Source organism: Aulonocara stuartgranti (assembly GCF_965226115.1).
Source record: "Aulonocara stuartgranti genome assembly, chromosome: 13".
In the NCBI taxonomy this organism is placed as follows: Eukaryota; Metazoa; Chordata; class Actinopteri; order Cichliformes; family Cichlidae; genus Aulonocara; species Aulonocara stuartgranti.
The window spans coordinates 11,945,748-11,973,564 of record NC_138949.1 but is presented as its reverse complement, the minus strand read 5'-3'; the positions used below and the strand labels follow the sequence as shown (position 1 = coordinate 11,973,564).

The following is a 27,817-nucleotide window of genomic DNA, read 5'->3' as shown; positions in this document are numbered from 1 at the left end:
CCTAGTTCTGCAATCAGTTACAGCGATGCACAAAAGTCGAGGACAGTGTGTCTTGTATTTTTTTTCTTTTTTCTTGTTTTTTTCCCAGCCAAGCTTCTCCATGAATCACATAAGACATGTGTGCATAAAGAGAGACAGAAAAAAAAAGGCTCTTCCGTCCTGCAGCTTGAAACAGTAGCCTGCTCATGTTGTGCTGTGTTGTGTTGTGTGCAGCGTAAATCAAGTCTCCTGAGCCGTCACAACAACAAGCCTGCATGTCAGAGCCGAGAGCGCTATCTCGTCATCTGTCCACAGCCCCTTGTGTCACTTATTCACTCAAAATGAAGCAAGCTCAGACAATATGTTCATACAAGATCAGAAATTGTATTTGGCAATTTTTAAACAAGTGCATACAAGTACAGCTAAAAGCATTTTTAGTTTTGCCAAGTGCTCGTAGAGTAGCATTAGTCACATTCTACGTTAAACAGGAACTGCCACCAGACCTAGAAGTACATCAAGAATTTTTTGTTAAACATCAACAAAGAGGAACGTAGTTCATTATAATGAGTACATACCTTTATCTTCAAAAATATAGAAACACAATGTATTCAAAAATCAAAAATTATACAACCATGTTTTACGAAGTATACTCTTCCCTTGGGTCCAATATGTACAAGTCCGTTAGTTTGTTTGAATGGTATGTATGTGATATTTATATATTTATACTCATATTTTTTTGCTTCCCCTCCCCAAAGAAGTGTTCAGACAAAAAAAAAAGAAAAAAATCAAGGGTCCCTCTCCTTTTTTACTTTGACATCTCCTGCAAGGATGGTGGCGATTTCTCCTTGCATGAAAGCCCATGGTACGTTCGAGCCAACCAGGGGGCATTTCTCTCCACTTGGACAGTACACTTCACCCGTGGCGCCTTGCTGCTTTATGCTTTCCCTTGAGCATGGGAAGCAGAACTTGTGAGAGGGCACAGACGGGCACTGAACAAAGTGTGTGTCCTCCAAACGCTCGTGGCACAGCGTGCAGCACAGAGGTATGCTGCTGGGTACAGAGGAGTCCGGAATGCTTTGTGGGGGGTGCACTTGGTCCATGCCTGGCACATGGGGGGTGCCTGCACTCGGCGCCTCTCTCTGCGCCAGCCTCCTCTGATTAATGGAGGACGGCGACAGGGGACTGCTGCTGTTCCTCCGGGTGGTGGAGTGGACTTGGTTGGCGTCCTTGGGAGAGCTGTTCCCACCTGCGTTGTCTGCAGCCATGATGAGCGCCGCCATGGGGGACTGACCATTCTGAGCTGCCTCCGGTGGGGTGGTGCGGGAGTGAGGGGATATTGTGGAAGGGGGAGAGGCGAAGCTTGGCGGGGGAACTGGAGGCATTTTCAGTCCGTCAGTAGGTGGTGGTAACCACTGCTGTCCCTCTCCGTTGAGCTTGGCAGCTGTCGCCTCTCCCTCCGGTTCAGGTGATGCTTTTCTCTTGTTGCTCCCCCGGGGATGTTTTCCTCTGTCTGGAGGTAGGAAAGGGTTAAACAGAGCAGTTGAGTTGCACAGCTCATACAAGGATCAACAATTAGCCTGAAAGGGAGATGTGAATTTTGCCAATTCGTGCTGCACCACAGGCTACAAAACAATAACAAACACAGCAAAGGATTCAAAAAATTTATTTATAGCCCTTATAATATTAGGGCATGGCTTTATAAATACCATTTTTACCATCTTGACACATTCCTGGGTGGAAAATTAATAAATCGGTAATAAAAATTACAATTTTAAAAATGCACAGTATAGATAAAATATTCCTGCCTTTTAATGCTCACCTGACTTGGAAAGAGTGGGGCCGGGCTCATAGACCATAGCTCTTTGTGGCATGGGCACATGGTCCTTCTTGTACCTGGTCTCGAACGTGGTGTGCAGAGCCATCAGGTCCCTCACCGTTTTGCCTTTGCCCATCCAGTCCGGGTCTGCCCTGTTTTTGTGGCTCTCCGAGATCTCCGGCGTGAGACTGTCGGGTCTGTGCTTCTCCTTCAGCTCTCTGTCGTGCTCGGTGCTGGAGACCGAGGCGGGTCTCTTGCCCATGTCGGCGGGACTACCGCCCGCCAGAGTGGAGGAAAGCCCGATCGGGTTCCTGCCGTTGACGGCATGCCCCGGGGTCAAGCCCCCGTTAGGCAAAGGCACTAAATTCGGGGGCACCGTGTTATTCCTGCGCGGGTTGGGGCTCTGGCGGTTCAGCTCTGGTGGCTCGTCAGGCTTAGGAAATCCATTAGGGAGCTGGATGCCGTTTGTCTGCCCTCTAGGCTGATACTCTGGACCCAGCCTGGGCGGGCGGTCGGACAGAGGGTAGCGGTCCAGAGGCTGCGGCGGCCGGGAGCCCGGATCTCCCCCCGCAGCGTGGTTGATCGCCTGGATCTCCTTCCCGGAGAGCTGCGACTTCCCCGGCCCGGGAGACCTGCCCTCCTGAAAACCGTGAGCCCTTTTAAGCTGTCGGGCCGTCTCGATGACAAACTCAATGCGGTCTGCTCCTTCGTAGTTGACACATCCCCTGCAGACGGGCTCGGTAAAATCCCAGATCATGGCCCAAGGCATGCGGGGCAAGTCGCATAAATAACACGACTGCCTCCTGGAAGAAGCAGCGACCGCCGCGGACGACATAGCGCTCGTCGTCGACCCCCCGAAAAGAAACCCAAAATGTTGCCTTCTTCCCCCGCTCTCTCTTGTTTTTTTTCCTTCCTCCCGAACTCCCCCGCAAAAAGAAAGCGAATAAAGAGCAATTTCCGTTAGTCGAACAACAACAAAAAAAATGTAATCTCGTCCTCTCTCCGACTTCTAGAGCAACAAGGTTGAAGTTTTAGAGGGAGAAGTTCATGACGGTGTGTACTTTACTACGGCGCTCCTCTATCTATCTCCACTGACTCTCCTCTACTACTGGCTCAATGTAGAAAGTGACGTCACAGCACTAAGCGCCTACATCCACTTCAGTTTCTATTGACTTGATTTCTTCGACAGACCCCTCCACCCCCCCTCCACCACCATCACTACCACCACCACCACCTCTCCCCCCACTTTACTGCAGCCTCTTGTCACTCACCACTTTTCTCTCTCTCTCCCTTTTTTAATATTTTAACTTAATCACCTGAGCTTCTGCCAACAAAAAAGGCACCCAGTTCAGCTTCAGACTCCGGAATAACCCACGCTACTGTTATTATTATCATCAAACCTGCAAAAAAAATAGGTCCACCGGTACCAGCCTGCACGCTGCTAAAAGAAATATGGCTGTAGGTTAGCAACAGACCGCCAGGGGATAATAAAAAAAAAGCGACTTTCAAGCTCCTCCGGTTGCTGCTTTGTCCTAAATTCAGAGCATTATCCGGTTCAGGCTGCAGCTTGTTTTTCTCAATGCACCGCGCCTCGACGCAGTGAGCTGCTGCTACTACTACTGTGCACTGAATGAGGTGGGTCGACCCTGAGAAAAACAGCAATTGTAATCCAATGGCAGATCTTATATTTATACAGAGGGTCTCAAAAATGTCTTATTGTAGCACATGGGCACAATTTACAGGCTTATTGGAGCGACTTTACAGCCCGCATTTTCTCTCTTTTATTTGTGCCAGCTCACCAGGGTGAATTCAGGATGTACACTGTTAGCCTTTTAGTTATGATTAGATAATATTTTCCTGGCTTGTTAATGTTTAAAGAAAAGAATGAGAGAGGGAGAGGAGAAGAAGAAGAAAAAAAGGCGCCTCCACCAGCCAGTAACCAGGAAGCTCAGTCATGAGGTGGGGATTTCCAGCCAGTGTGTTGTGAACTTGAATGGATTGGGGTTACAGCATGAATATAGCCTGCTGTAGCTGTGCCCACATATATATATATATATATATTTTTTTTAATATTCTTGTGCACGGAGCAGTCCAAATCTGCCACTGCTGAAATGAAATGAAATGGCACTGGAGTGAATTAGCGATTCAGACTCATTTCAAGCGACTTTAGCAGTCAAAGCAGCTCAACAGATATTAGTATGAAAGATTTAACAAGATTAATGACTCCACTCTAGTGTGGCATGTTTTACAGAAAGGCAAAAAGAAAGAAATGTTATTAGAAACAGGTCATGTGGCATAACCTCAGCCAAAATCCCCTGAAGTAAAAGTGGAGAGGCTTTTTGAAGTGGAGGAGTTGTCCCAGTAGTTCATTCCTCCCTCTCATCTGGTCTCATTCCAACTCATTGCAGCTTAGCCTCAGGCTTTGGGTGAGGCAATGCGTCTGAAACCTGCAGACACAAAGCAGGATATGTTTGTGCAAGTCCATGTGACGTTGGAAAAGAGGAAGCAAGATGTTTAGTCACGTACCCTCATCCTCCTCACCCTTCGACAGAACATCAGGCTATTCTGGCTCCCTGCCTGCCACCGTGATCCTGCGCTGTGGCGTTTTCTTCAAAGGATTACCAGAAACAAAACAAGACACGTATGCTCATGTGTTACCGCCAAGTACTTTGCCATATTGTTTTGTTATTCCCGTAAAGCTGCCGCTATGTGAATGGGGACATTTTGCAGTGAAAGAGGATATTTAAAGAAAGTTTAACCCCCCCCCCTCCACCCCACCTTCTCTGTTAACACTGCATTGTCCCACTGCTTCCCATCGCCGCTTTCTCTCAAAACTCAGTCCCGTTTTGGAGGGACAACACTAGGAAGTGTTGTTCGGCTTTATGACATAGTTAGGAAACGGCTGTTGTGAGGGACAAACTAAACAAATTCTTTCCTTTCTTCAGATTGGTGGGAAAATTGTTGCCTAATGCTTTGATCCTTTGGTTTCCACTCAGTCGATGTTTGTGCAAGCAAATAGCTGCACGGCCAAATAGCTATTATGCAAGACAGAGGCATGGTGTGATTCAATTAAATCCTAAATGACCTGATTCTATAATAAGTAGATCTACTGATTTGAAAAATAAAATGCTGCAGTGTGCTATGAAGCAAAGGCAGAGCTGTACTGAACAGAGGCAGCAAAGGTCTGAGAGGAAGCCAGACATGCACAGATTGTTCTGACTGGCCAATATGAATCGTGTACATACAGTGAAAATCACCACAGTGTCACCTGGGCAGTGGCAGGGTATATAAAGCTGTATAAAGCAGTTTTGAACTTTTTTTTTTTTCATGAGTATGTAAATTGAGACGTGAGGAGGCTAAATAAAGAGTGCGAGGTAGGTGACGGCCAGGGGAATACCCAGCATGTGACAGCATCGCGGGGCTGGTGAGATGATGATATTTGCGTCTCATCGCTCTCCGAGACTGTTAAATTTTATATTGGAGATCTTTTATTTATGCCAGCGAAACATTACAGATTCTCTGTGAAGTCTTCTGCCTAAGCAGAGCGCAAGCACTGGATTTTTTTTTCCTCTTGTGTCGTCCTCACTGCCAACATTTTATGTTATATAACCTTTTTAGAAGAACTGCTGAGGCGAGCATCAAACAAAACTGTAACATGTTGCACCGACACAAAGGGAGGTTACAACAGGATAGTGCGAGTTAAGCAGCTGTGGTCGTGACCCTGTCTTGAAGATTTAACTGGCAAAAGCTGCTAAGTATAAAGAGTCAATGTAAGGACTTTAACGTGCATGCTCTGCAGAGCTCCTGGAGCTTGGAAGAGGAAGAGGTAACCATAGAGATTATCACAGTAGGCTACCCCCAGCTACCATATATATCCTGTTTACGGTGCTATTTTTAGCCACACTTTTGCACAGCAAGGATTAAAGGGCTGATTATTAAAAAAAAAAGGAAAAAGATCTGCAGAGCTCTGAAAGCTAATGAGCATCCATCTGCCGCCTCACCTCCCTTATTAGCGTTAGTTTGAGTATGTTTTGATTTTTTTTTTTCCGTGCAGATTCGTTCCTCATCGTCTTCGCTTGTGTTTAGAGCGGAGAAGCCGTGTGTGCGGCACATGGCAATTACAAACAAACAAATTATGGGATTTTTAAAGTCAGGTATAAAATGGTGGAATTCAAATAAAATGGAGGGTCGAAAGGGGGAAAAAATGTGCTGGGCGGCTGGAATCTGGGGGCTGGAGGCTGCAGAGGTGATGTCATTGGGCCGGAGCAAGAAGCGAGTGAAAAACAAGTCTCTCTCTTTATTCTGATCCTCTTTGCAGTCCTAGCAAGGGGAGGGGAGGAGAGGGGAGGGGGGGCTGGCAGTCAGCCAAGGCAAGGGCTGCTGGGAAATGGCAGAGGATGCCAAGCAGGCCCCACCGCCAACATTAGAAGCTCACATCTTTGTTCTCAGAAACCTGGTGTGCTGCCAAAGGCCTCATTTCAGCTCCATGGCATGATTACACTGGATGTAGGCCAACTACTGAGAGCTACTCTCCCTCTCTCGCTCTATCTCTAGCTCTCCCTTTATGCTCCCTCTCTCTCTTTTTCCACTGCCTTCAAAAGCTTTCTGCCAAACATGCAGCAGTTGCCATGGCTGCAGAGAATGGGACATAAAAAAAAGTGAGTAATGAGTCAGGCTTGGACCCAGATGTGCCACATGTGTATCCATTTAGAAAAAAAACTCAAGATGGTAACATATCCTCTTAATCTGCCGGGCTTTTTGGGACTCAGACAGCTTGGTTAAAACAAAAAACAAAAAAAAAAACCCCACTGTGCTGAGATGGGAAAGTGGAAGAATTAAAAAAAACAACAAAACAAGAAAAAATCCCCACAGAAAAATGTAAATGAACAGCATTGTTTTCACATCCATTTTTTTCAACAGAAGGTAGTTTCAGTGGCCTGCAGTACAGATTCGGTTTGGGCAACCAGGAACAGAAAGAGCTGAACTTTGCTTCTGTAATGCCGCGCTTAAGCGAGCTTGCATGCATGGCTGGCTGACGACATCATTTCCTGTCCAGTGGAAACCCCCGTGTATTTTCAGTCATAACCAGACGTTAATGTAAACAACCTTTCTCTTATTTTTTGTTTTGTTTTGTTTTGTTTTTGTAGCTAAATCAGCACATGGCGTGACCTCAATGAATCACAATGCAGCTTCAGCCTCTTTTCATTATCTGAGGTTCAATTCAAAAGCCACTATTAGCCGCATTCCTTGCACAAGTCAATGCTGTCTTATTTATTGGCCTTAAAAGGCAGTTTCAAACCTGACTCACGGTTGTTATGTTTAGCATACTGAAGTGATCTGCGGAGTCATTTCAGCTCTCTGTGGCTTACTCAGACAAAATGTTAAAAATGTCAACACAGACACATTTATAATTTCCAGAAGGACAACATCGCCCACGGCCACTCCTACAGCAGCAATGCAGTGGTTTCTGTGCACCTGGTTTGTTCTTGACAGATCACCCTGCAAACTCCAAAGACATCACTCTGTAGAGCTCTGTAGTGTGTCTGAGCACATGTGCCTGTGTTAGATGGAAGTATAAATTTGGACACATAGCTTCTTTTTTTTAAAATAGAGAAGCATGAAGAGTATTTCATGTGTTATGTAACCTCTTTCTCTGAGCATGAGTCAAAATATAACTTTTCCAAAGTAGGCTTATTTATTACTGCAGCTCCTGTCCATTTATTTGCTAGAAATGGACTCTGATGTTCCCGGAGAAAGCAGTTGGCACGGCACAGCTCAGGCTCGCAGATTCTTGCTGTCCTTTCCAGTTATTAGTTCGAAAACACAACTGATTTGTTTCATTCTTTCAACTGAAGTTGTGTGTAAATCCTTGGCAAATAATCCCTAAAAGAACGTATGCACATGCATATTTATAACTCCTTTATTTAGAAGCTGTTTCAGCGTGTCTATTGGAAGAAGATCAAAGCTGCTCCTTTTCTAGTAACGTTTGCCTTGAAAGCAAATGGATGTATTATCCCTCTGATGTACAGAATACAAATAACACGACTGTGAGAGTCACCAAGAATAGCAATCTGACCTAATTGGAAAACCTCAAGTCTTCTCATTTTGGAGGAAGTTCTTCATAAATAGCATGTGGCTTGTTCAGCTCAGGAAAGCAAGGAAGATCATGGATAATGCGACTGTGGTTTATCATTTACAGATGCCGTGGTTGCATTGGGAAAGTTGTATTTCTTCTTTGGTTACCTCTAAACACGTTCACTTGGAAACAAACCTTTTCCAGTAGTGCCCATAAATCAGCGGAGGTTCCCGTCACAGATTCCACAGATGCTTATCTGCCCTCGCTTTGATTGTCTGGTTTATGGGGGACGTCCCATCATACGCTGTGAGCACAAGTGTCCTTCCTCCCCTTTCCATAAAAGTGCAAGTTGTCACGATGGTGTGGCATTCATTATCCGCCTGTGGTTTCGCAGGCCTGGCCCCTGCGCAGCTGGGGAGCGCTGGTTGTCAAAATCACTCTTCTGCCGCGGTGAAAGATAGAAGGGCAAGAGCTGAGTGCTGTCCCCCTTGTCTGCGTGATAAAGACCCCTTAACCACAGCGGCTGGGCAGCTGGGCGCACGGTGTCTCACCTCCCTCATCCACTTCAAAGCCTTGTCTCAGGAAACGGCTCACTGTGAAGAGCTGAAATAGAAAATAGAGTCCTGATGACAAGGACAAGCGTGTGAATGTGTACTGAAGGACAGTTTTTATAGTGTGGAACATTGTAGTCACAAATGTAATTGCATGTTATGATAATACCATAGATAGATAGATAGATAGATAGATACCTTATTGATCCCAAAAGATAAATTGTTGTGTTACAGGAGCATGATAAAGACTGAAAAGTAGTACAAATGAAAAACAGACAGTGCCACAGATGCCTGGTAAGGGCCGTATACTATGAGCAGAAATCTGTAAACACAACAGTGATTTAAAAAGAGAAAGAAAGAAGAGTAAAAATGAGGTTAGGTAGAAAAAACCAGTATGTGCATATATATGCTCCCAGGAGGCACCTTTTAAGGCTTCCTGCAATTGTTTCACCAACTGCAAGCCGCTTTGTAACCCACCTCCACCAAAATCCTCCTCTTTTTTCTGTAAGCTAACATAATTAATGTAACAGTTGTTGTCACTGACTTTCCTGCTACACACTGTGGAGTCTTTGCTGCTCCCCCTGCCTTAGATGGAGACAATTTATTATTACACAGGAAAACCCAGATAAATAGATGTTGTCCAGACTTGGCTGTCTGACCTGCTTTGTGCCCTTTTGCCCTAAAAAATAAAGAAGGCTGTTGTTGGCTTTTCTGAGGCAAAATGGGGAAAACTAGTAAGCGTCGCAAAATCTGTAATTCTGAAGACAAACCATCTGAGCAAAAGTGTAATGAATGAGCTTATTTTCAACACCATAGATTTTCTGACTGTTTAAATAAAACTACTTGCACAGCTAATTATATTACTTATATACTCAAAACTAAATTAGTTCTTGCTGTTATTTTTCCCCAGAAAAGTGAAAACTCCAGTGAATAAATTGCTAAAGATACTGGTAGGAATTAAGCCCAACAGTGAAAATGTATTTGAGGCTTTATTGTTATTATTTAAACTGAAACAAAAGTGCTGATGGTCTTGGGAACTTATGATCACATTTCCCAGCATTGTAATTGTCTATGACAAACTAGTTTTGCAACACAGCCACTGGCAGACGCTGGCTTACATACAGTCAGTCCTTACTAAGACATAGTGGATGGTTTAGTCACCACAACGAGCTCAGCTGAAGAGGTACAGTAAGAGTGTGGGAAGCACATGGAATGACTGTTAAACTCTTATAGCAACAGTTGAGGTCCCAGAGGAACGCAGGCGGGACAGAGCAGAGCACTGTGGGAAAGTTTGGTGCCCTTGAAGGAGCCTGATAAGGCAAAGGTGATATTAACCCGCATGTTTGTGTTGTGCAAATTCGTAACGACTACAAGCACGCCGCTGATACTGAGCCGTCTTACGCCATGTGTTTGCAAAAACCTGCCTGCCTGTCCAAAGGGCATGTGGAGCTGGGTGTGGTGCAACCTTTGTGATATCAGTGTGTGTGATGTAGGCTAACCCTTGTTTTGAGTGTGTGCGTGGAGGGCGGGCTTGGAGTCGTCCTACAGGTTTGGGCAGAGGCTGTTTTCCGTATAAAAGGTTGTGATTACATCTCCCTGTTTTTCTGTTAAGTGCTGGGATTCTCATTGTGCAGTAGGTGCACAGTGTGCAACCTGATCCTGCTCCATGCAAATGACTTGAAAGCTGTGTCTCTCACCAAACAGGGATAAAGTTCACCCACCCTGCATTGCCACACAATAGGGAGGGGGGAGGAGGAGCCAGACAGCCTTGAAGAGGAAACGCTCTCACACCGACTGTCAAGTCTAGCTGCACCCAGGGTTGCCCTGAAGGACAACGCACCAACCACCTCCTCCCCCTCCCTCCTTTCTCCACTTTTATTTTCACATGCGCGTATCTGCTTTGTTCATCGAGAAAACATCTTTGCAGACAGCTCAATTCTGTCTTCCTTCCTGAGGCAGTGTGACGTGCTCCGCTCTCTCGCTTTCTCTCCTCACGATAAAATCGCTCTGATCAGAAATGTCATTGCCTAACAGCAAGGCGAGTAAAGTTCAACCCCCCACCCCTCCCCCATGCAATAAAAAAAAAAAAAGCTTACTAGCGCTCACATGATTCTTGCCAAGTTAACCATTTACAGCCAGGAGGAAGTGAGAGAAAGAGGCTTTTGCTGGGTAAACAGAGTGCTGTTTGCTGTCTTGAACTAGTTAACCCAGCTATTCACAGCCTCACCTCTGCGCTCATTAACGCCCAACGTGCAGGAACACGAAACTCGTCATGCCACACGAGTCACTCTGCACCGGCACACAAAGCTTCTTCCAAAAGCCGCAAAACAATGAATGCGGGCGATCAGAGCACAGCTCCTGTTATGAAACCGCTCTGTCACAAGACAAGCGCCTCACAGGAATGCTGTTGTGACACATGTGTGGTGTTGACACAAGGGTTAAATATTTACCCGCTTGCTCACTCACTCACACACTCACACACACGCACACTTTGACTGCCAAAAAAGGGCGGGAGGTTTAACCGCTGCACCACCAGTTTGTATTTATCTTTCCCCTTTGGCTGGCTGCGTCCTCCGCCACCTCCCAACAGACGTCAAGTTTATCAAAATCCTCTCTGCTCTCTAAATGCAGCCAGGTGCAGCACAGCGTAATGATTCACCCAGCAGACGCAGCACTCCACAGCAGACTGCCTCGTATGTTTGGAGCTCTGCAGAGGTCACAGGGTGCGCATGTGTGTGTTGGATGTCATGTGGTGCAGCTCTCTGGCTTGGTGCTGGTGCAGAGAGTTCAGCAGGAGTTCAGCACTGATTCATAATTCGTGTGTTTCTGTGCACCAAACGATGGCACGGCGAAGAGGTTTCTCTCTGACAACGCTCAAATGCTGTTCCCCCTGTTTTCACTCAGTTAGTTGTTGTTTTTTTCTTTTTTTCCCTTTTGTGTCAGCTTTCTCGTGTTTAGACGTGACCACGTGCCAAGCGCGGGGAGCCAGTCGATGCCCTCGGTTTAATGTGTGTTGGCTTTTCTTTGAAAAATCCCTGCTTAACAATTCGAGGAAAGCCGAGCCACCTGGAAATCTCATGACTTCCTGAATCTAATTCCAGGCTGAGCGATCAGACTGTCTGACTAGCAGCTTTCATTGAGGGGTGTAAACACTGAATGTCAGGCATGTTTCCCAGAGCCAGAGTTGAATCAGGCATTAGTGCTCATGTACTGCCTGTAGTGAACTCAAATGCCCCAGCAAAGCCCTGATTATATTTTCTCCCTGCCTAACAGATTTATTGTACACTGTGAACTCCCAAGAGAAAGCTGCGACTGGCTGGACTCGTGAACAGGTCCTTGCACACTCTTGCAAAAGTCTATTCTTGCTGTCTTCAAATGCAGTCTGCACTTTACTCCAACCATATAATAACAGAGGAGGCTGGCAGTTTTGATAACCAGCAATTGCAGTCTGAAACTGCAGCACTGAGGAAAAACAAGGCAGTAGAAGAAGACAAAGGGCAAAGGTATGACACCACCGAGGGAGAATCCAGGATAAAATCCCCTCTCATATCACGCCGTCCTGTGTTGGCGGACTGTGACCTCATGCGCAGTTAGCATGCAGCCGCCTCGGGCTGCTTTGTTATCTACAAACCAGCACATTCCAGCCCTCAACGGCAACAAAGAAAAAAAAATGTCATCACGTCGCTGTTCCTGCTGCTCTGTGACAAACTCAAGCAAATGTAGTGGAGCACATTTGATAAGGTAAAACTGTGCCGGCCCACGCATGCACAGTTTAAAGCAGAGGGGTTTACATGCATGTAGGTCAGCTGTGGAGTGATTTGAAGCTTTGCATGTGTGCTTACTCAGCAGCCTGCACCCAAGCTCAGCTCGCTTTCAGTCTTTCTCTTTTTTTTTTACGCAGACCACAGGGTAGTAAATAGCTACGAGGAGGATCAGAGCCTTCACAGCTGATTGGCTTGATGCTCGCCTGACATAAACAGGAACCCGGTCGTGCAACTCAGAGAGAGGAACGAGCAAAGACGGAAGGACAAGAGACAAGCAGAATGTGGTGGCAAAACAAAGAGGGAATGTGTGGAAGCCTGAGGGATTTAGTTTTGAGTGAGAGAGAGAGAGTGGAAAAAAAAGTAACACGCTATGTGACTCATGGAGGAATTCAAGCCTGAGATTCTCTGCATTGTCAGCAGGCGGTTTGCAGCAATAATGATGATGTGTAAAGTATGGTTTGATTGTGTTGGCAACAGCAGAGCAGGAAACCAAAAAAAAGATGATACTGTCGCTCTATAAGTGCACCATGTGATTCATGAGGTCATTCTGGGCCTGCAGTATATTTAAATATAGAAGTGTGAATGAGATATGCGAGCAGTGCTGCAAATATGAGACTGCGTGCATTTACACCTTTTTTTTTTTCTTTCGAAAGGAATTACACCTCCAGCACTGCACTTTGCATTTTGGAGCACATGTGTGAGTCTTCACCAAAAGTGATTTCAATTAATACCAGCTTGTATTTTTGTCAGGTTGCACAACTTGTGGGTTACATAAGCGAGCCACACAGTGGCTAAAATGATTTCACTTCCTTGTTATTAACCCTTCTGAGCAAGTTCCCTTTCGACATCAGCTCACAATCAAGGAAACTGACATTTGAGGGAATCATCATCAGCTGTTAGTTTCTTGTACTGATAAGAAACAGGAGGTAATAGTAGCTAATGTTGGTGACAGATCACGTTAAGATAGGTTATCTCTGTTGTTCAGCTATTGTGTTCCAGCCTCTGCTGGCTCTGCGTGCAAGGCGCCGGTTTGTTCCACGTCCCTCCGAGGGCTATGACGGAGCAAAAGCACTGAGTGGAAATAATGAGTGACATATCAGCCCTGCTACCCAGAGAGCTTTTAGAAAAACAGCCCTCCTCCCTTCCCTGTCAACCTACTGTCCTCGTGCATGGCTTTTGAAGGTCAGATGAGAAACAGGAGAAAGGACTGCCACCGCCACCTCCAACTGATTGGTTCAAACAGGCCCCGAGAGCAGAAGGAGGAGGAGGAGGAGGAGGGTGTGTGGTGGTGTTGCGTGAGACGTGAGGCGTGGCCCCTCTGAGCATGCCCAGTGGAGGAGGAATGCTGTGTGATGGCAACACAGCGGGCTCTCCCATCTGCTGATGCACTGTGCACTTCTCGCCCCGGGCCCTTTTCCATCCAGTCTACTGAGCAGCCAGATCAATTTACTGTGGAATGAACACAAAGTCAGCGGCTGATGCACGCACACACATATTCACACATTCTTAATGTGCGACGCAGAGATCTGCACTGCGCCGCGCTGCACTGCAGCAGGCCATGAACAGATAAGCACGCACAGGAATTTACTCATGCATACAAAAAGAAGAAAAAAATGGTAGGGATCGAGCCGAACGGCTGATATATTATTCAAGAAAAGTCCTCCTGCTTCATTTTCTAACCTTGCTGCACACAACCCCCGGATAACAAGATGTTCTACTACTTTCCTCCTCTCCGAACTCAGGCAGATAGTGCTGACTCATCATCATGGCTGTCATGAGCGTTTTTAAGGATTCGGTGGCACTGACTGACATTGCCATCACCCTGTTTGGCTAAAAATACCAGAACAAGAAGAAGAATTTCTGCAAAGTGCTATCATTGTTCTCCAGACACACACAAACACATGCAAAGTGAGCCCATATGTGTGTGCGCGTTCTTTTCTGTGAATAATTGAGGAGCCCTGCCTAGCGCAGCTGAGCAGCTGCTGACTAAGGCATCCAGGGTGATACGCTTAACTACTGTGACAAAAATGATGTGGCTTGAAAAGTGACGTTTAAGGCGGACTGATGCTGAGGCGTATTGTCAGCCTACTTTACCTGCCCGTGTGCTGCAGAGCAGGCAAACACCAGCGACTCAAGTGCTTCCAAAGTGGAAGCCCGGACGAGAGCTCGATAAATGTTAATTACCTTGGCTGAATGCAAATAGGGCTGTGACTCGGTTCTCTCCACTCACCCTCGTATTGTATGAATAATTGAAACATATTGCGGGGGGGATCTAATGTGTTCTTTTATTTGCAGAGTCACGCCTGTGCTTTCAGATATGCTAATGAGTGTATCCTTAAGTAATTGAGCCGTGCTTTAGAAAATCAGCCCGGGCCTAATGGGGTATTGTCTGGAGGATGATCAAAGGAGCAGCAGAGATGGGGAAGAGATGTTCTGCAATGATCCACAGATGACACTGGTAATGAGCCACTTGTGGAGGTGTGATGGACACTGCGGCCGTTTGAGTCACGAGCACGCCAAAAAAGGCAATCGAAATTCATTTTCAGAGTCGCCTCAAAAGGCGAGACGTCCTTCGGAGCTTCATCCTTCGTCTCCCTCCCCCTCCCCCGTCTCTTTGACCCTCAACCCCAAACCATTAAAGCCCACTCCAGACTGAGCACCGCAGCCTCTTTTCGCCACCCCACCTCTCTCCTCATCTCTGCTTCTTGCTTGAGGGTTTCTAAATTGGGAACATCTGACATGGCCGCCACCTACTCATGTGTCTCTCTGCAGCTCTATCTGACCTTGATCCACCCTCTCCACATGCGAATACTGTACGCACTAATCTTCCTATGATGTTTTATATCTGCCTCACATTCAAAACACAACCAGCGACCACATTTCCACACAAATAATGCCAAGAGCAGACAGACAGCTGCAGTTCAAAGCTTAGCAGCAGCTGTGTTCCATTGTCTAACCGGGAATTCGGTGACATTTGAAGCCAGCGATGGCTGCCTTTAAATGCATCTATTCTTTCCCTCTCCTCTCTGATTTGCTCCCTCCATCCGTCTCTGCCAGAAACAATTCTCATTCCTGTGATGTTTTGGGGATCGCTGTGGTCTGCCTAGATACCGCAGCAACTCGGATTGTCACATAGTAACCGAGGGAAGAACAGAATATGCTTCTCATTTGCTTCCTGCAGAAGGCAGACAGTCAATCCAACCTCTTCACTGTCAAAAAGGCGACGCAGATATACTTGGCGAGCGGTGTTCTGCACCCCTCCCTCGGTTTTTGCTTTCCCAGTTTGTGTGTAAATGTATGTATGTATCTTTTGAGCCCTTCATTTCCCAGAAAGGAGCCCGGGATTTGTGAGTGCATGAGCTGCCGCGAGCGACATCTCCAGAGAAGGGATGAGTGTTTCCTGCAAACAGTTGGGAGGGGAGGCGAGGGAGGTACTGCTGTGTGTGTGTGTGTGTGTGGGGGGGGGGTGGACAGCTCCCATAGAAACACTATCCAGTAACACTTGAAGAAAGTCATTAAGAGGAGGTGTGTGCGTGTGTGTTTGTAGGCAAGTAGGCGTCTTTCTGAGAAAAAGCCCATGAGGTTGGGGGATCTGTGATTGACAGTTAACTCTGCTGATTACTGCCCCTTGAGGACAGACTCCTGACAACAGCTGCTGCCGCTGCTTCGAACCTGAACCCTGAACTATTGCTTCAGGTTCAACTTCAAGTTCACCAAATATGTCCAAACCTGAGGTGTCAGCTTAAACGTAGTATCTAAATCCATCTCTTTGTTTCCAGGAACGCTCTGCAGAAACCCGAGACGAGAGGATTGCACATTGCCCAACAATCCCGCTGAAGTGGCATGTATTTGCAAAGTAACCGAGCCCGTCATCATCACTCTCTCTTTATCCTCCGCCATTGGGTGCGGACGTGAGGAGTAACAGTGACTTCATGGTGAGTTGTGTAAGAGCGTGGGGCGAGGCTTGAAAGCCGAGCCATGTGAGACAAATGAAAGTGCTGATGTGCTGAAAAGAGAGCCAGTGTTTCTGGAGGCATGCAGATACAGAAACCCCCGGCAGAAGTCAGATGTCAGAGAGGACAGATCGAGGGGGGAGGGTCATCTATTCCAATGGAAAGAGAAAGGTCGCAGTGTAAACTGATAAAGGTAGGAGGCAGAGCTTGGGGCTGTTTCCAGGCCAGCTAGTCAGCTGACGCTTGCAGCTGTGTTTGGAACATCAATATGAGCCTTGTTCAGCCTCCCCCCTCCGCAACACCTCCCCTCCTTTCCTCTAAAACTCTTTTCCCTCCCTCCCCTCGCTAGCTCACTCGGCATCCCCTCTCACCACTCGCCCCTCCTCCTCCTCCACTCCCCATCACGCTGTTTCCTTTTTTTCCAGCTCTGATTTATGAAAGTAGGGCATGTGCCCATAACTGCTGCATCAAGGCACATGGCTGAGCCTCCAGAGGCACTGAGGCTCTGTTTACATCAGCCCAGACAACTGCACCGCATTGCACAATCGCCACAGGCGAGCTCTGTTATATAAAGTGCTGGACCATGTTGGCTCCATTGTTTTTGTTGTTCTGGCTTACCCTTTTTTCCACCTGCAATTTCTCCACCGCACAAATCTGCCTTCTGATCTCTAAGCGGCGAACTTAATGAACCCCTCAGCCAAGGACTAAATGTGTCAGTCAACCACACTTCAGCGTCAAATGTGGAAAATTAGTCAAGCATATTTGGATCAGTTGGCCAGGGAGCAGGCTCCGGGAACCTGAATAGCTGCTTTGCTTTGCAGAGTTTGTTGTTTTTAGCTGTTTAACTCGCTCTTCCACAGGATTTTGCAGGGCTTGTTTCAGAGGTTTATTGTTGAGAAGTACTGGAGCACAAGGATATTACAACAAAGAGAGCGAGAAATGCTGTGATTTCAGTTGCTAATGTGAGTCTGAGAGCGTGCATGTTTGTTTGGGGAGGACAATTAGTCTCAAATGAAGCACAGAGGCATTTCAGGATCAGTTTCCATGACAACAAATCAGACTGCTCAGCCAGTTTCTTCTTAATGACCATGAAGGGAAGCATTTGAGCCAGAAGCCTGCAACAAATACTGATATGACAGGGGAACTGCATAATCATGCCCTGAGCATGAGGACAGACTCTGAGTCTTTGAGGTCGGATGATTCATGTGTGTGAACGAGCAGGTCAGAGGAGTGGATGGAGAGTAAAAACATACCGTCATCCTTTGCTATTAATCATCTGACACACAGATGGAGTTTAATGGGTGTAACCCGTCTTTGAAACAATTTAATGGAAGCTGAAAAACTCGACCGGCTGTTGCTATCACAAACCATTACACATTCATGTAATTTGCTGAAGTGCAGACCACATTTTTGTTGTTGTTCACTAAACCAGTGCTGACCACACTGTATATTGAAAATGGACTTAGCCACAATGATGTCAGCCATTGGTTTGTGAAGTCCCATTTTTAAGCTTTAGTTTGAGTAATCAGCTAAAGCAAACTACTGAATCCATAGATAGTGTTGAGGCTTTGCAGTTATGTGACAGCTAACCACGTGAGGTTAACCTGTCTGTCATTTTGGAAGTGTGACAATGTAAAGACTGGTTCGCAAACATCTGGCAACAACCAGTCGCTAATGAAAAATGTGTTTTCCCCCAACCAGTTGGTGAAAACCTCCACGCAACTGCTTTGGATGCTAGGAGATGCCATGATTTGCCCGTAATTTTTTGGAACGTGCTGAAGTGTCTGCAGACACTTGCTAACTACTAGCCAAGCGGTACTGAAAGTGATAAAATTGCAACACAAACCAGAAACAGAGACCAAATGTCTTCAAGGTTGTGCCTTTTGAAACTTGATGATTTCAGCGGTGAGGCACAACTCTTACTTTGAAGAAGATGGATCTTTGTTTCCATTTTTAGCCAAGTTTTAGTACTACTTGGCTACTAGTTAGCGAGTGTTTACAGAAAGGTCGGCATCTTCTATTCAAACTGCAATCTGCTAGCAACAAAAGCAATCATGGCGAGGTTTTTGCTGCACCTAGCAACAACCAGCAACCACTTATGAACTAGTCAGGGAATAGACATTTTTTCCTAGCAACAGCTGTCAAGGGGTGTAGATGCTAATAAGTGCTACATAATAGACACATAAAATGCTAAGATTTACTAGCCTAAATTGAGCACAGCCCTTCTGGACAGTTAGTTAGAGCAGCTAAATACACAGGAAGCTATGTTGTTTGTTAGGTAATTATATAAAAAAAGGTCTGGACAGCACCAACACTACAAACACAATGAAATAGTCCAGTTTAGTGACTAAAACTAGCAGCAACGTTCCTAATAATAAAAATCTTTAAGACTTCATTTTAAGTTGTAAGATGCTAAAAAAGTTTTTTAAAAAGGTTGTGTATAGCAGCGGTCCCCAACCTTTTTTTGCGCCACGGACCAGTTTATGTCCGACACTATTTTCATGGACCAGCCTTTAAGGTTTTGCGGATAAATACAAGAAAATAAAACCAGTACCGGTACCAAAATAAGAAGATTTATTCATAACACAGGAAAAGACCCAAGGAAGCAGAGTTAACGATAAAAAAAATAATGCTAAAAACCAATAAAAACCCTGAATACCATAAATTTCACACCCAAGCCTCAACTCTCGTGACCAGTGTTGGTCAAGTTACTTGAAAAAAGTAACTTGACCAACACTTTAAAAACACGATTTACAACTTGAATAGGTAATAAAGTGATAGATCTTTCAGCCCAATTCTACTTTTTCTGCATAATCCATCATACAAAATGTAATCAAATGGAAAAGTCTCTTTTTTTTAACTTGTTTTATCAGTTTTAATCTTTTAACTTTATGCATCAAGTAAAAATTTAATTATCTGCACCATTCTCTGACTTGAAGAAATTAGTTTAACATTTAAACCTATTTTCTACACATTCCAGCACATAAAATAAAATATTTTTTGTGTTTACACTCAGTCTTTAAAATAGATGCAAGTAAAACACAGCAAAAAATAAATAACATCAAAGACTAGCGGTCCTGTTGCTCTATTTTCACCTGTAAAGCAGGACTGGGGGTAGGCGGATGTTTACCCTGGTGCAGGTGTGCCGCGGTCAGTTGAAGAATCCACGAGTTTCTCTGTGAATTTCACATTACGTCGTTGCGCACTCGGTGCTTGATTAGGGGTTTTTTTTTCGCTGTAAAAAGAAGTTTTCTTCCCACGCACAACGGACGCTAATGTTTTTGTCACTTTTTATGGAATCAAACTCAAAGTAAGGTCAGTACTTCCACGCTTTAAACGCTGCACGCTCATACTCTCTCCCGCACTCGATATATGATCCATTGTTGATCTGCACACAGCTGTTGTCACGAACGTCGCACTCGCTTACGTCACTGTCATGAGACATTCTCGCAAAAAAATCACGGTTTTAGTAACGCAGTAACGCAGCGTTCCTACAGGAAAGTAATGGTAATCTAATTAACGTTTTTGCGATAGTAATCCCTTACTTTACTCGTTACTTTAAAAAGTAATCAGATTACAGTAACGCGTTACAAGTAATGCGTTACTGCCCATCTCTGCTCGTGACCCAGTACCAAACGACTCACAGACCGGTACCATTAGTTAGCCAGCTTTGAATGGCCACTGGAGAAACTGCAGTTTTGGCTCTTGAGTGGGTTCATTTTCCTAAAAGCTGCCATTCAGTGCTGACTCAACAACAGGCCTTGTACTGCAGCTCCGCACCTGAGCCTCCTGGACTACAAGGATGCACAGTCATCACCATTTGTAGCTAAAGGCTTGTGTCGGCCTACCTGGAAGTCATTGGAGGCTGGAGGCCATTTGTATTGTCATATTAGAGGCAGGGTCGCACACAGGATTATACTAATTACTTCAACTTTACATACATCAAAGAAATTCTAAAAGTTGCTTTGCTGCTATTTAGCATGGGGCACAACACTTTATGTTGCCAGCGATGAGATGTGTCAAGTATTAATATTCTCTGGCAGAAAGCCGCAGCGAGAGAGAGCGAGCGAGAGATGAAAACCATGTTATTTTTCAATCCATAGCACTACACTAAATAAATGCAAAAAGTTTTTTTTAACCCTCAGAGATATTTTTTCCCTTCATGCTTCCAGTCTTTGTTACTCGCTGCTGTCTTTACAGAAGTCCTCGTATCCTCTGCTCTACCTCCACCCTCTTCCCCCACCACCCCTCCCAACGCCCACGCTCCTCTCCTCCGCTCTCATAACTCAGCTGTTACTTGGCAACGTGGTCCCAGCTGGACCCGGCATCAGCCGCGTTGCCACAGCAACACAACGCACACACGCAGACACGGTAAACATGTTGGTTTTTCAAGAAGCCAGAGCTACACGCACAATAAAACCCACATGTGTATTCAGCTCTGGGTGCTACAGCATCCATCAAAGAGGAACGACGCCTCGATTAATCAAAGCGGAGGTGACCGCCAGTGTAATCCCTTATGCACCTGCAACATCTTTACATCTGTTTTTCACGGTAGAAATTGAGGAAAAAAAGGAAAGATCTGGAGTGATGTGATGGATTGCTGATTCTGTGCGGTAATTCCTCTTCAGAGAATCTGGCCGCATTAATTTACTGCTTAATATTTTCTGCTTTCGTCTTCTTTATGAATCGCATCCAGCGTCACCATACATTTAAAGCCACACACTCGCAGCCTGGAGTTTATGGTTCTGGGAAACCAGCTTCTCTCCTCCACGCTCTGGGTAACACTGCATCTGTCGTCATAGCAACCTGATCCATCATCTGCAGGAGGATCAATTGATTCATTATTGAGTGAGGCGCAGCCCCCTTCTCTGCTTCCAGTTCACGTCTACTCACTCTGCCTCCGAGCATCCATTATTGACGTGTAAGCCTGCCCACTCGCTGGGCTGAAGAACAGAGAGCTGTCAAGTCTCCCTCGTAGAAATATAATTCAGAGTCCACATTTTCAACAGCGTGACTGTTGACCGATGTGAAACGGCGCAGGGTCGCGACGTGAGGCAGGTAGCAAAATGCGGTCTGTACAAAATGTTCTCCTGGTTCTGTCACGCAAAACAAAACCAGGTCAGATCACACTTTGCAAAACAGGATAAACTCGGGTAGCTAACCTAAAATCATGCAGAGGTCATTTCCACAGGAGGGCGGGAATTAACAAGTAGTAAAAAAAAGAGGTGGAGGTGAGAGAATTGTAGGGCGTGTGGTGTCTTTGTTGTGCAGACAAGATGAATTAGCATCTGCTGAAGCTTGGAAAAAGAAAAAAAAGAAGAAGAGCTAAATGTAACGTGACACACATACCCTGTTCAAAAATACTGCTTTCTGGAGCAGGGCATTTATAGCTGCAGGGGAATACATGCTTTGATTCCAGCCTGTCCTCCACTGTGTGGCTGCACACCTAAGTGGAGCCTGGAGGTACTGGGATGGGTGGGGAGCTCTGTTCCTAGGAAGAAAAAGCTGAGGGATGGGAGGGTGGAAATGGAAGACAAATGTATGCTATAGGAAAATCTGTGCTAAATGGATGATGTCAGCTGCAGCACTTTGACATTTTAATGTCATCTCTCAGGGAATTACATCATTAGCTCTCTTTCCTGGCCTGGCTCGGTGCTGGGAAACCTCCTAATGGATGTCAACAAGCCATCCCTCTGGAAGAATGGAGCGGCAGGGGTCGGGAGGGGAGATGGGGGTGTGGATGGTGAGGTGGCGGTGCCGGTGGGAGGGGGCTTTCACTAAGCTTTTCACTAGAGCTACATCCACACTAACATGTTTTCAGGACAGAGGCCTCTCACTGAGCGTCATCTGGACTAAAAGCCTTCCGTGCATTTCTCGCTACAAGATTAACTCAATCCGCGTTACCATCCTTATCAGACAAAGTGCAATCATCGGCGAGCTCCACTTTCCACCAACCCTTCCAGCTGACCCCGAATGACCCGGCGTGTAAGTGGAGTTGTTTGTTAATTATTTCATGCATTTATAATTATAGGAGCGCATTGAGCTGGCAGCTGGCAAGACTCCACAACGACTTTGCTCCTTTCAATTTGAAAAGCTGTCAGCTTTGCCTCTGCAGCCACCCAGAGATCAGATGATGTATCCGGTAATTGATTCATTAATCATCTACAAGTCCATTAAATTCAAATCAAGTCCAGGAATGTGGGCTTTCTGCGTGAAACAAAATAGTAAAGAGCTTATCTGGCTGATGGGCAGCCTCGTTTGTGGAATAATTTATGGGGAGAAGCACCTCAAATGAGATAAGGATATTTCCCCCCCAAAAACAAGCCTTTTATATGTTAATGAAACCAGGTTTGGAAACTAACAAGTTGCTAGGCAGCAATATCAAATCCTCACAGTAGCTGCCAAACAAACAAGAGGGGAAAACGAGGTTTTAGCTAAAATGGGTCAAATGGGGATATTCATGTGCTCTACGTGACATCATGCAAAAATAAATGAACCTTGTTTGCTGGAGAGGAACTAAATCTGAGAATCAGTCAAAAGGTGGAAAAGTAAGTGAACCGTCCAGTCATTTACGTGCCATGTGATGATTTGCAGGGTTGAAAGATGGGAAACAGCGGTGTGGCTCTGCGGCTCGGGTTCACCGAATAATTCTGAGGCTGACCGGGAAATAAGTCTTATTTCCAGATGGGTGAGAGAGCGAGCTTCGGTGGCACCGTGGGAATGAAATGTTACGTGTCTGTATTCTCCACAGCATCCTCATTTGAGAGTCAAAGCCGTCATTATCTCACCGACTATGAGCCCGTAATCTCCCTCCCCAGTCCATTGAGAAAAGAAGATTCGATGTGACAAATCCGAGGCCCCAGATGACAAATAAGTCAGGAATTTGCTGTGATAAGTACCACTCACTTTACGGTGCGGCTCCGTTGACTGGAATTGGGCGGAAATCTGTTTTACTTTGCTTCCCTTTCCCTTGGGTTTAAATGTGAGTTGACTTCAAAGTGTGCCCTAAAAGTACCCACGACTGCGTCCTCTGTGACAGATTTCACGCTAAACTAAGTGGCATCCTTTTGGGCTAAAATCAAACTGCAGTTCCCCAAATGGCCACTGGAGCCTTCTTAAAAAAGTGAGTCAATGCCCATAAACTCCCATGTAAACAGCCAACCTGATAACATAACATGGTTTTTCATAATTCATATGTTAATTATTCCTTTCCTAGCTTGGTAGCATTAGCTGATAACGCCAACCTCTCATCTGAAGGTGGTTATTTCTGGTGCTGGAAAACAATATGACCGCCGCTAAGATGCTAACACCGAGACCTCAAAACAAGGCTTTACAAACCAACGTGTCAGCTTCTGTCGACTCTTTTGCATAAACTCTGTGAGCAAAACATTAGGACCTTTAATGTATGAAGTGCTCCTTTGTTTGATGCATTCAACAAAATGAAACCAGTTGTTTCCCTCATGCAAAGTTAATAAGTTGCCGTACCGCCACGTCTAAGCATTGGCCCTTCCACACACACGATGCTTACATAAATGTCGAAAAAATGTAAATTAGTTCTGCATGCACAGCATGTCATAAATATAGTGCGCATGAATGAATAATATTAAATGAGTGGGGCAGATAAGCTACCCCCTTATGCGCTTGCCTCAGATTCAGATTTAGCTTTGCGTAGGGAATTGATAAGACACAGAGCTCAAAGCCAAAGTCTTCAAAGACCGCAGTTACACAAGATGCAAGGCGTCAAACCCACTTTGTAGTTCTCGGGTGAACGAGTGGGTTGTATCTGCCGAGCTGCACAGGGTGATACAGCAACAGAGCTGTGTGAGCCCAAGAAAAGATAATAAAATACAAAAGTTACACCAAGGTTACATCGTGTGTAAAGGAGAGCAGAAGTGACTTGTAGTTTTTTTCTTCTTCTTTTGTTATTGTACTCGGAGTTGCTCTATCATCTTTCAAGGTTGAGGTCCCTTTTATTGTTGCCACCGAACATGGCAGGTGTGAGAGAGATACAGGGGAGAGGGAACGCCGAGGGAGAGTGAGGGAAGAATGAGAAGGAGAGAAATAAAGAGGCGCTGGTAGTGGAACAGAGGGGTTTTTTGTAAAATACATTCAATTGTGTTCATGCAAAGACCAACACTGCTCTCATGTACGCCATTTAAGCTGCTATAGCCTCCGGCTTATGCCAAAGTCCAACTAGGGTAAACAGTGGTTTGAGACTGCGGCACGACCAAAAGTAATGCCACTGTGTGCAATGAACTTGCAATCTCTTTGTCTTTGAAATGATAGCTTTGAAGAGAGTTTGCGGCTGCGCAGTCGGCTGTCATCTTCAAAGTAACGCTGCCGCATCAAGATGGCGACAAAACGGCAATGAATGGCATCAGTCTGCAATCCACTTGTGACTGAATGGGGTCAAGTTGGCAATTACATGCAACGATTTAGTTATGGTTGCCTGCTAACACGGAAAGATAGAGATAGATCTGAAAAAAAAAGCTGAAATTTCTCCACAAATAGGAATGCGGGCAATTGAAGTGCGAAATAACACAGGCCCTCAGCAGCGTTTTTATATATAAATATAACCGGAAAACTGGAAAGACACACATCGCAATGCAGTCACCGTGCAACCTGTGATTTTTCGTAATCACAGGTAGCTTAGCTTAGCTTAGCACACGTTAGACCAAGGTGGAAAACACACAATACTAGAGACAGTCCAGCACACATCCCCCATAATAATGGTTATTCGTCATTTTTACACTTCTTTAAATAAGGTATGATGAGGCTAGCTAGCATGCAGGCTTTAAAAAATAAAAATGTATGTATGTAAACAATCACTCAGTGCCTGCATGAGTAGTTTAAAGCTAATGCCTGTGAAGTTGGTGTTATTTGGACGTAAACATGAATGATAAAAGGTTAGGGGAAAAAAAACAGCAACTGCCTTTAAGTCACTTTGCAGGTTTAGCTTATTTTTGGCTGTTGACGTGTTTGTGTATCTATTTTTGAAAAATGACACCACAGCTCAGTGCTCTGCAAAAATGTGTCAGACGTGGCTTGTGCCATTTAATGCAGTTTCTTGGAAGTGTAAAAGAAAACCTGCAAACTTGTCTGTTTTAACAGTTTAGAGATACTTGTGCATGCTTTGTACAGTTAGGCTGCATGATTCTGTGTTTTCTGTCTTTGTGGCGAGCTTGTAAGCATGAAATGCAAAATGTGTCCCTTGCCTCACCTTTCAAATCTTTTTTTAAATTTGAATTTTAGCATGCGTGCTTTGTAGAAGGTCGGCCGGTGTCATTTTGCAATCGTTGCTCTTAGTGAGAAAGTCCTACCAGCTGTAAGATTACGCCTACATTATTCTTAACTTTGCATCATTAGCGGCAGTCTGCAGCAGCAAACTGTTTGTCTTGCTAAAAGTGAGAAAGCAGAGCGGAAGTAGAGGATTGCCACATTCTTGCGGAGGCCCCATATTCCCCAGAGCACCACCACAGCAACATTGTTGTTGTAGCTCGTACAGTTCCTCCTCTGCTCCCCCCTCCACCTCCACCTCCCCTTCTTCCAACCCCCTTGCTTCCTGTGCAGCAGAATGGCCGCTCAACCCTTCCTTCCCTCCCCCTCCACCCGCTCTAAGCTCGGTCAAGCTCCATCTCCCTCTACCCCGCCGCTCCAAATACATTATTTACACTGTCCTCCCCTCCCTACAGCTCAGCTCCAAAAATCAGGGCAGAGGGAAATAACACCACTGTATAACCCCCTCCCCCCTCCTTCTCACACACACAAGCTGCACACACCCCACCACCACCACCTCCCCACCTGCTCACTCTTTTCTCACTCTGCGGGATGAAAATACAGTGCGGGCACAGCCACGACAATGGGAAACTCTGTGAGGCCCCGGCCCTCCCATTAATCCCCTCTGACGTGCCTCCCAAGGGCAAGGATTTGCTACAAGTCAATGCAGGAGACTTACAGTATGCAAAACAAGCCTGTCTGACTCTCATGATGTTCAAAGCCTCTGCATTGCACTGCTTGTGAGACAGGAAGGCAGATCACAGGGAGGAGGGGGAGGAGAGAAAAAACTGTGCACACAGTCTGCTTAGTTAACCCTTTCTTCACCCTCCAGTTCAGCTTGTGTGTGTGTATGTGCGTCTTTCCCCCCCTTGCAGCTTAACTGCATGCCTAGATTGTGCAGATAACGCCAATGACAGGGTGAGAACTGATGCTGAGTGACACGTTCTTTTGATATTCTCCCCTTTTGTTCCACTTCATCACAAAATTTCAGCCCTCGCGTTATCAGACCAGAAATATGAAAACCGCTCAGTGTAAACAGGAATTCACAGGTCATGTGACGCACTCACTTCTCTCAGGCAACAGCCGCGCTATTGAATTTCAGCCTTATCAGAGATTTAGTGATCGGGAGATAGGTTGGAGGCTGGAGGCAGGGTGGAGGCAGTCAGTATGGTTGAGTGGTTGGTAGTGGGGGAGAGAAAAGGGGGGCACCCACACCCTTTGGCTCCCACTCACGGGGAATGTAAACAACAGAGCTCAATAGGCAGGCCTACACATGGAGGACAAAACCTGCCTGGCAGCAACTAGCAGCAACAGCAGCAGCACAAGTTCAGTTACTAGCAGCAGAGTAATGGAAAAACAGATGACAGCAAGGCATTACCCCACAGAGAAAGAGAAATCTGCCAGGATTTGTAGCCTCCTTTAGATTCACGTGATTGGCTCCACTCTTGCCTCCCCATCCCACCCTCCTTTTTTTCCTTTCCAACCATCCTCAGACCCTTTGAGATGGAAAAATGGGTCATCTGTGTGGAAGTTAATACTCTGAGCACAGACAGTGCTGCTTTATTTTTAGGACGTGCCTTGGAAATTTTTTTCTCCGTCTTCTTTTCCCCTCGCTGGTGACTGACAAAGAGAAGAAAAAAAGGTGGCGGGTATTTAATATACCGTGTTGGTGCTGCGCGCACAAAGTGAGGGCACTGGGCTTTGTAATAGCTGGGACATTTCTTATCCCCCCCCCCCCAGCACCACAGCCATGGCTTCAGCAGCAGCAGGACACAGACACCGATCAGCAAGCTACAGGCAGCAAATACCCCCCTCGCTGCTCAGAAGCCAACACTCAGAGGGTCTCAAATGCAGACCGGTTCAACCGAGAGTCTACGTGAAGCTGCCATAGCAACCACACACAACCGAGTTATTTCTGGCTGCCTTAAAATCCCAAACACAGCTGCTCCTACATAACCAGACATCTCCACCGGTCAGATAGCACTTGGTACACAGAAGCAGTAATCAGGCTTTGACATTCAAACTCACACACTCCAATAACACACAGCAAAGGTCATTAGCGATGCGGATAATTTGTTGACAGGATTTCCACTAATGAGTTGCAGAGTTCAGATTATTGTACTGATTATAATATTCCCAGTTCAACACTTCCAGCAAATTACAATGGCAGTCAGGCTGCTTTGAGCATTCCCTGTGCCATGATCGTGGGGTTATTTTCTCTACCTGTGGTGGAGCGATGTTTATGTGTCACCGTGCACACATTAGTAAAGCAAAACAACAACAACAACAAAAGGATTTTTTAAAATCACAGGGTATCTGTGCTGCAGGCACAGACATTGTTATTGCTGTCAACTGGAACTGTTGTGCTCTCAGCTTCTGTCCATTCAGTCGTCCTCAAACTG

At 45.7% G+C, this 27,817-nt stretch overlaps 2 protein-coding genes and 1 long non-coding RNA gene across 4 annotated transcripts in view; 1 reads left to right on the top strand and 2 right to left on the bottom strand.

Annotated features, from left to right (window-relative positions):
* Window positions 1-343: 343 nt before the first annotated feature.
* Window positions 344-2,982, bottom strand: irf2bp2a (interferon regulatory factor 2 binding protein 2a). Its single transcript, XM_082557552.1, has 2 exons — window positions 1,799-2,982; window positions 344-1,489 (listed from the first exon to the last, which is right to left on the bottom strand). Exons 1-2 carry the CDS (start codon window positions 2,628-2,630, stop codon window positions 765-767), a joined length of 1,557 nt encoding a protein of 518 aa, XP_082413678.1. The 5' UTR covers window positions 2,631-2,982; the 3' UTR covers window positions 344-764.
* Window positions 2,983-3,826: 844 nt separating this feature from the next.
* On the bottom strand, window positions 3,827-12,117 carry LOC309720539. Its single transcript, XR_014280508.1, has 3 exons — window positions 8,067-12,117; window positions 4,322-4,403; window positions 3,827-4,242 (listed from the first exon to the last, which is right to left on the bottom strand). It is a non-coding gene; the product is annotated as an uncharacterized lncRNA (long non-coding RNA).
* A 3,872-nt stretch (window positions 12,118-15,989) lies between these two features.
* Window positions 15,990-27,817, top strand: part of ggps1 (geranylgeranyl diphosphate synthase 1) — a 72,828-nt gene continuing 61,000 nt past the window's right edge. Inside the window, exon 1 of one of the 2 annotated variants that reach the window (XM_082557684.1) lies at window positions 15,990-16,121. In XM_082557684.1, the coding sequence (XP_082413810.1) occupies window positions 16,119-16,121 (3 nt within the window). In that variant the 5' untranslated portion in view covers window positions 15,990-16,118. The remainder of the gene's footprint in view (window positions 16,122-27,817) is intronic. The other variant, XM_082557682.1, reaches the window with a different exon arrangement.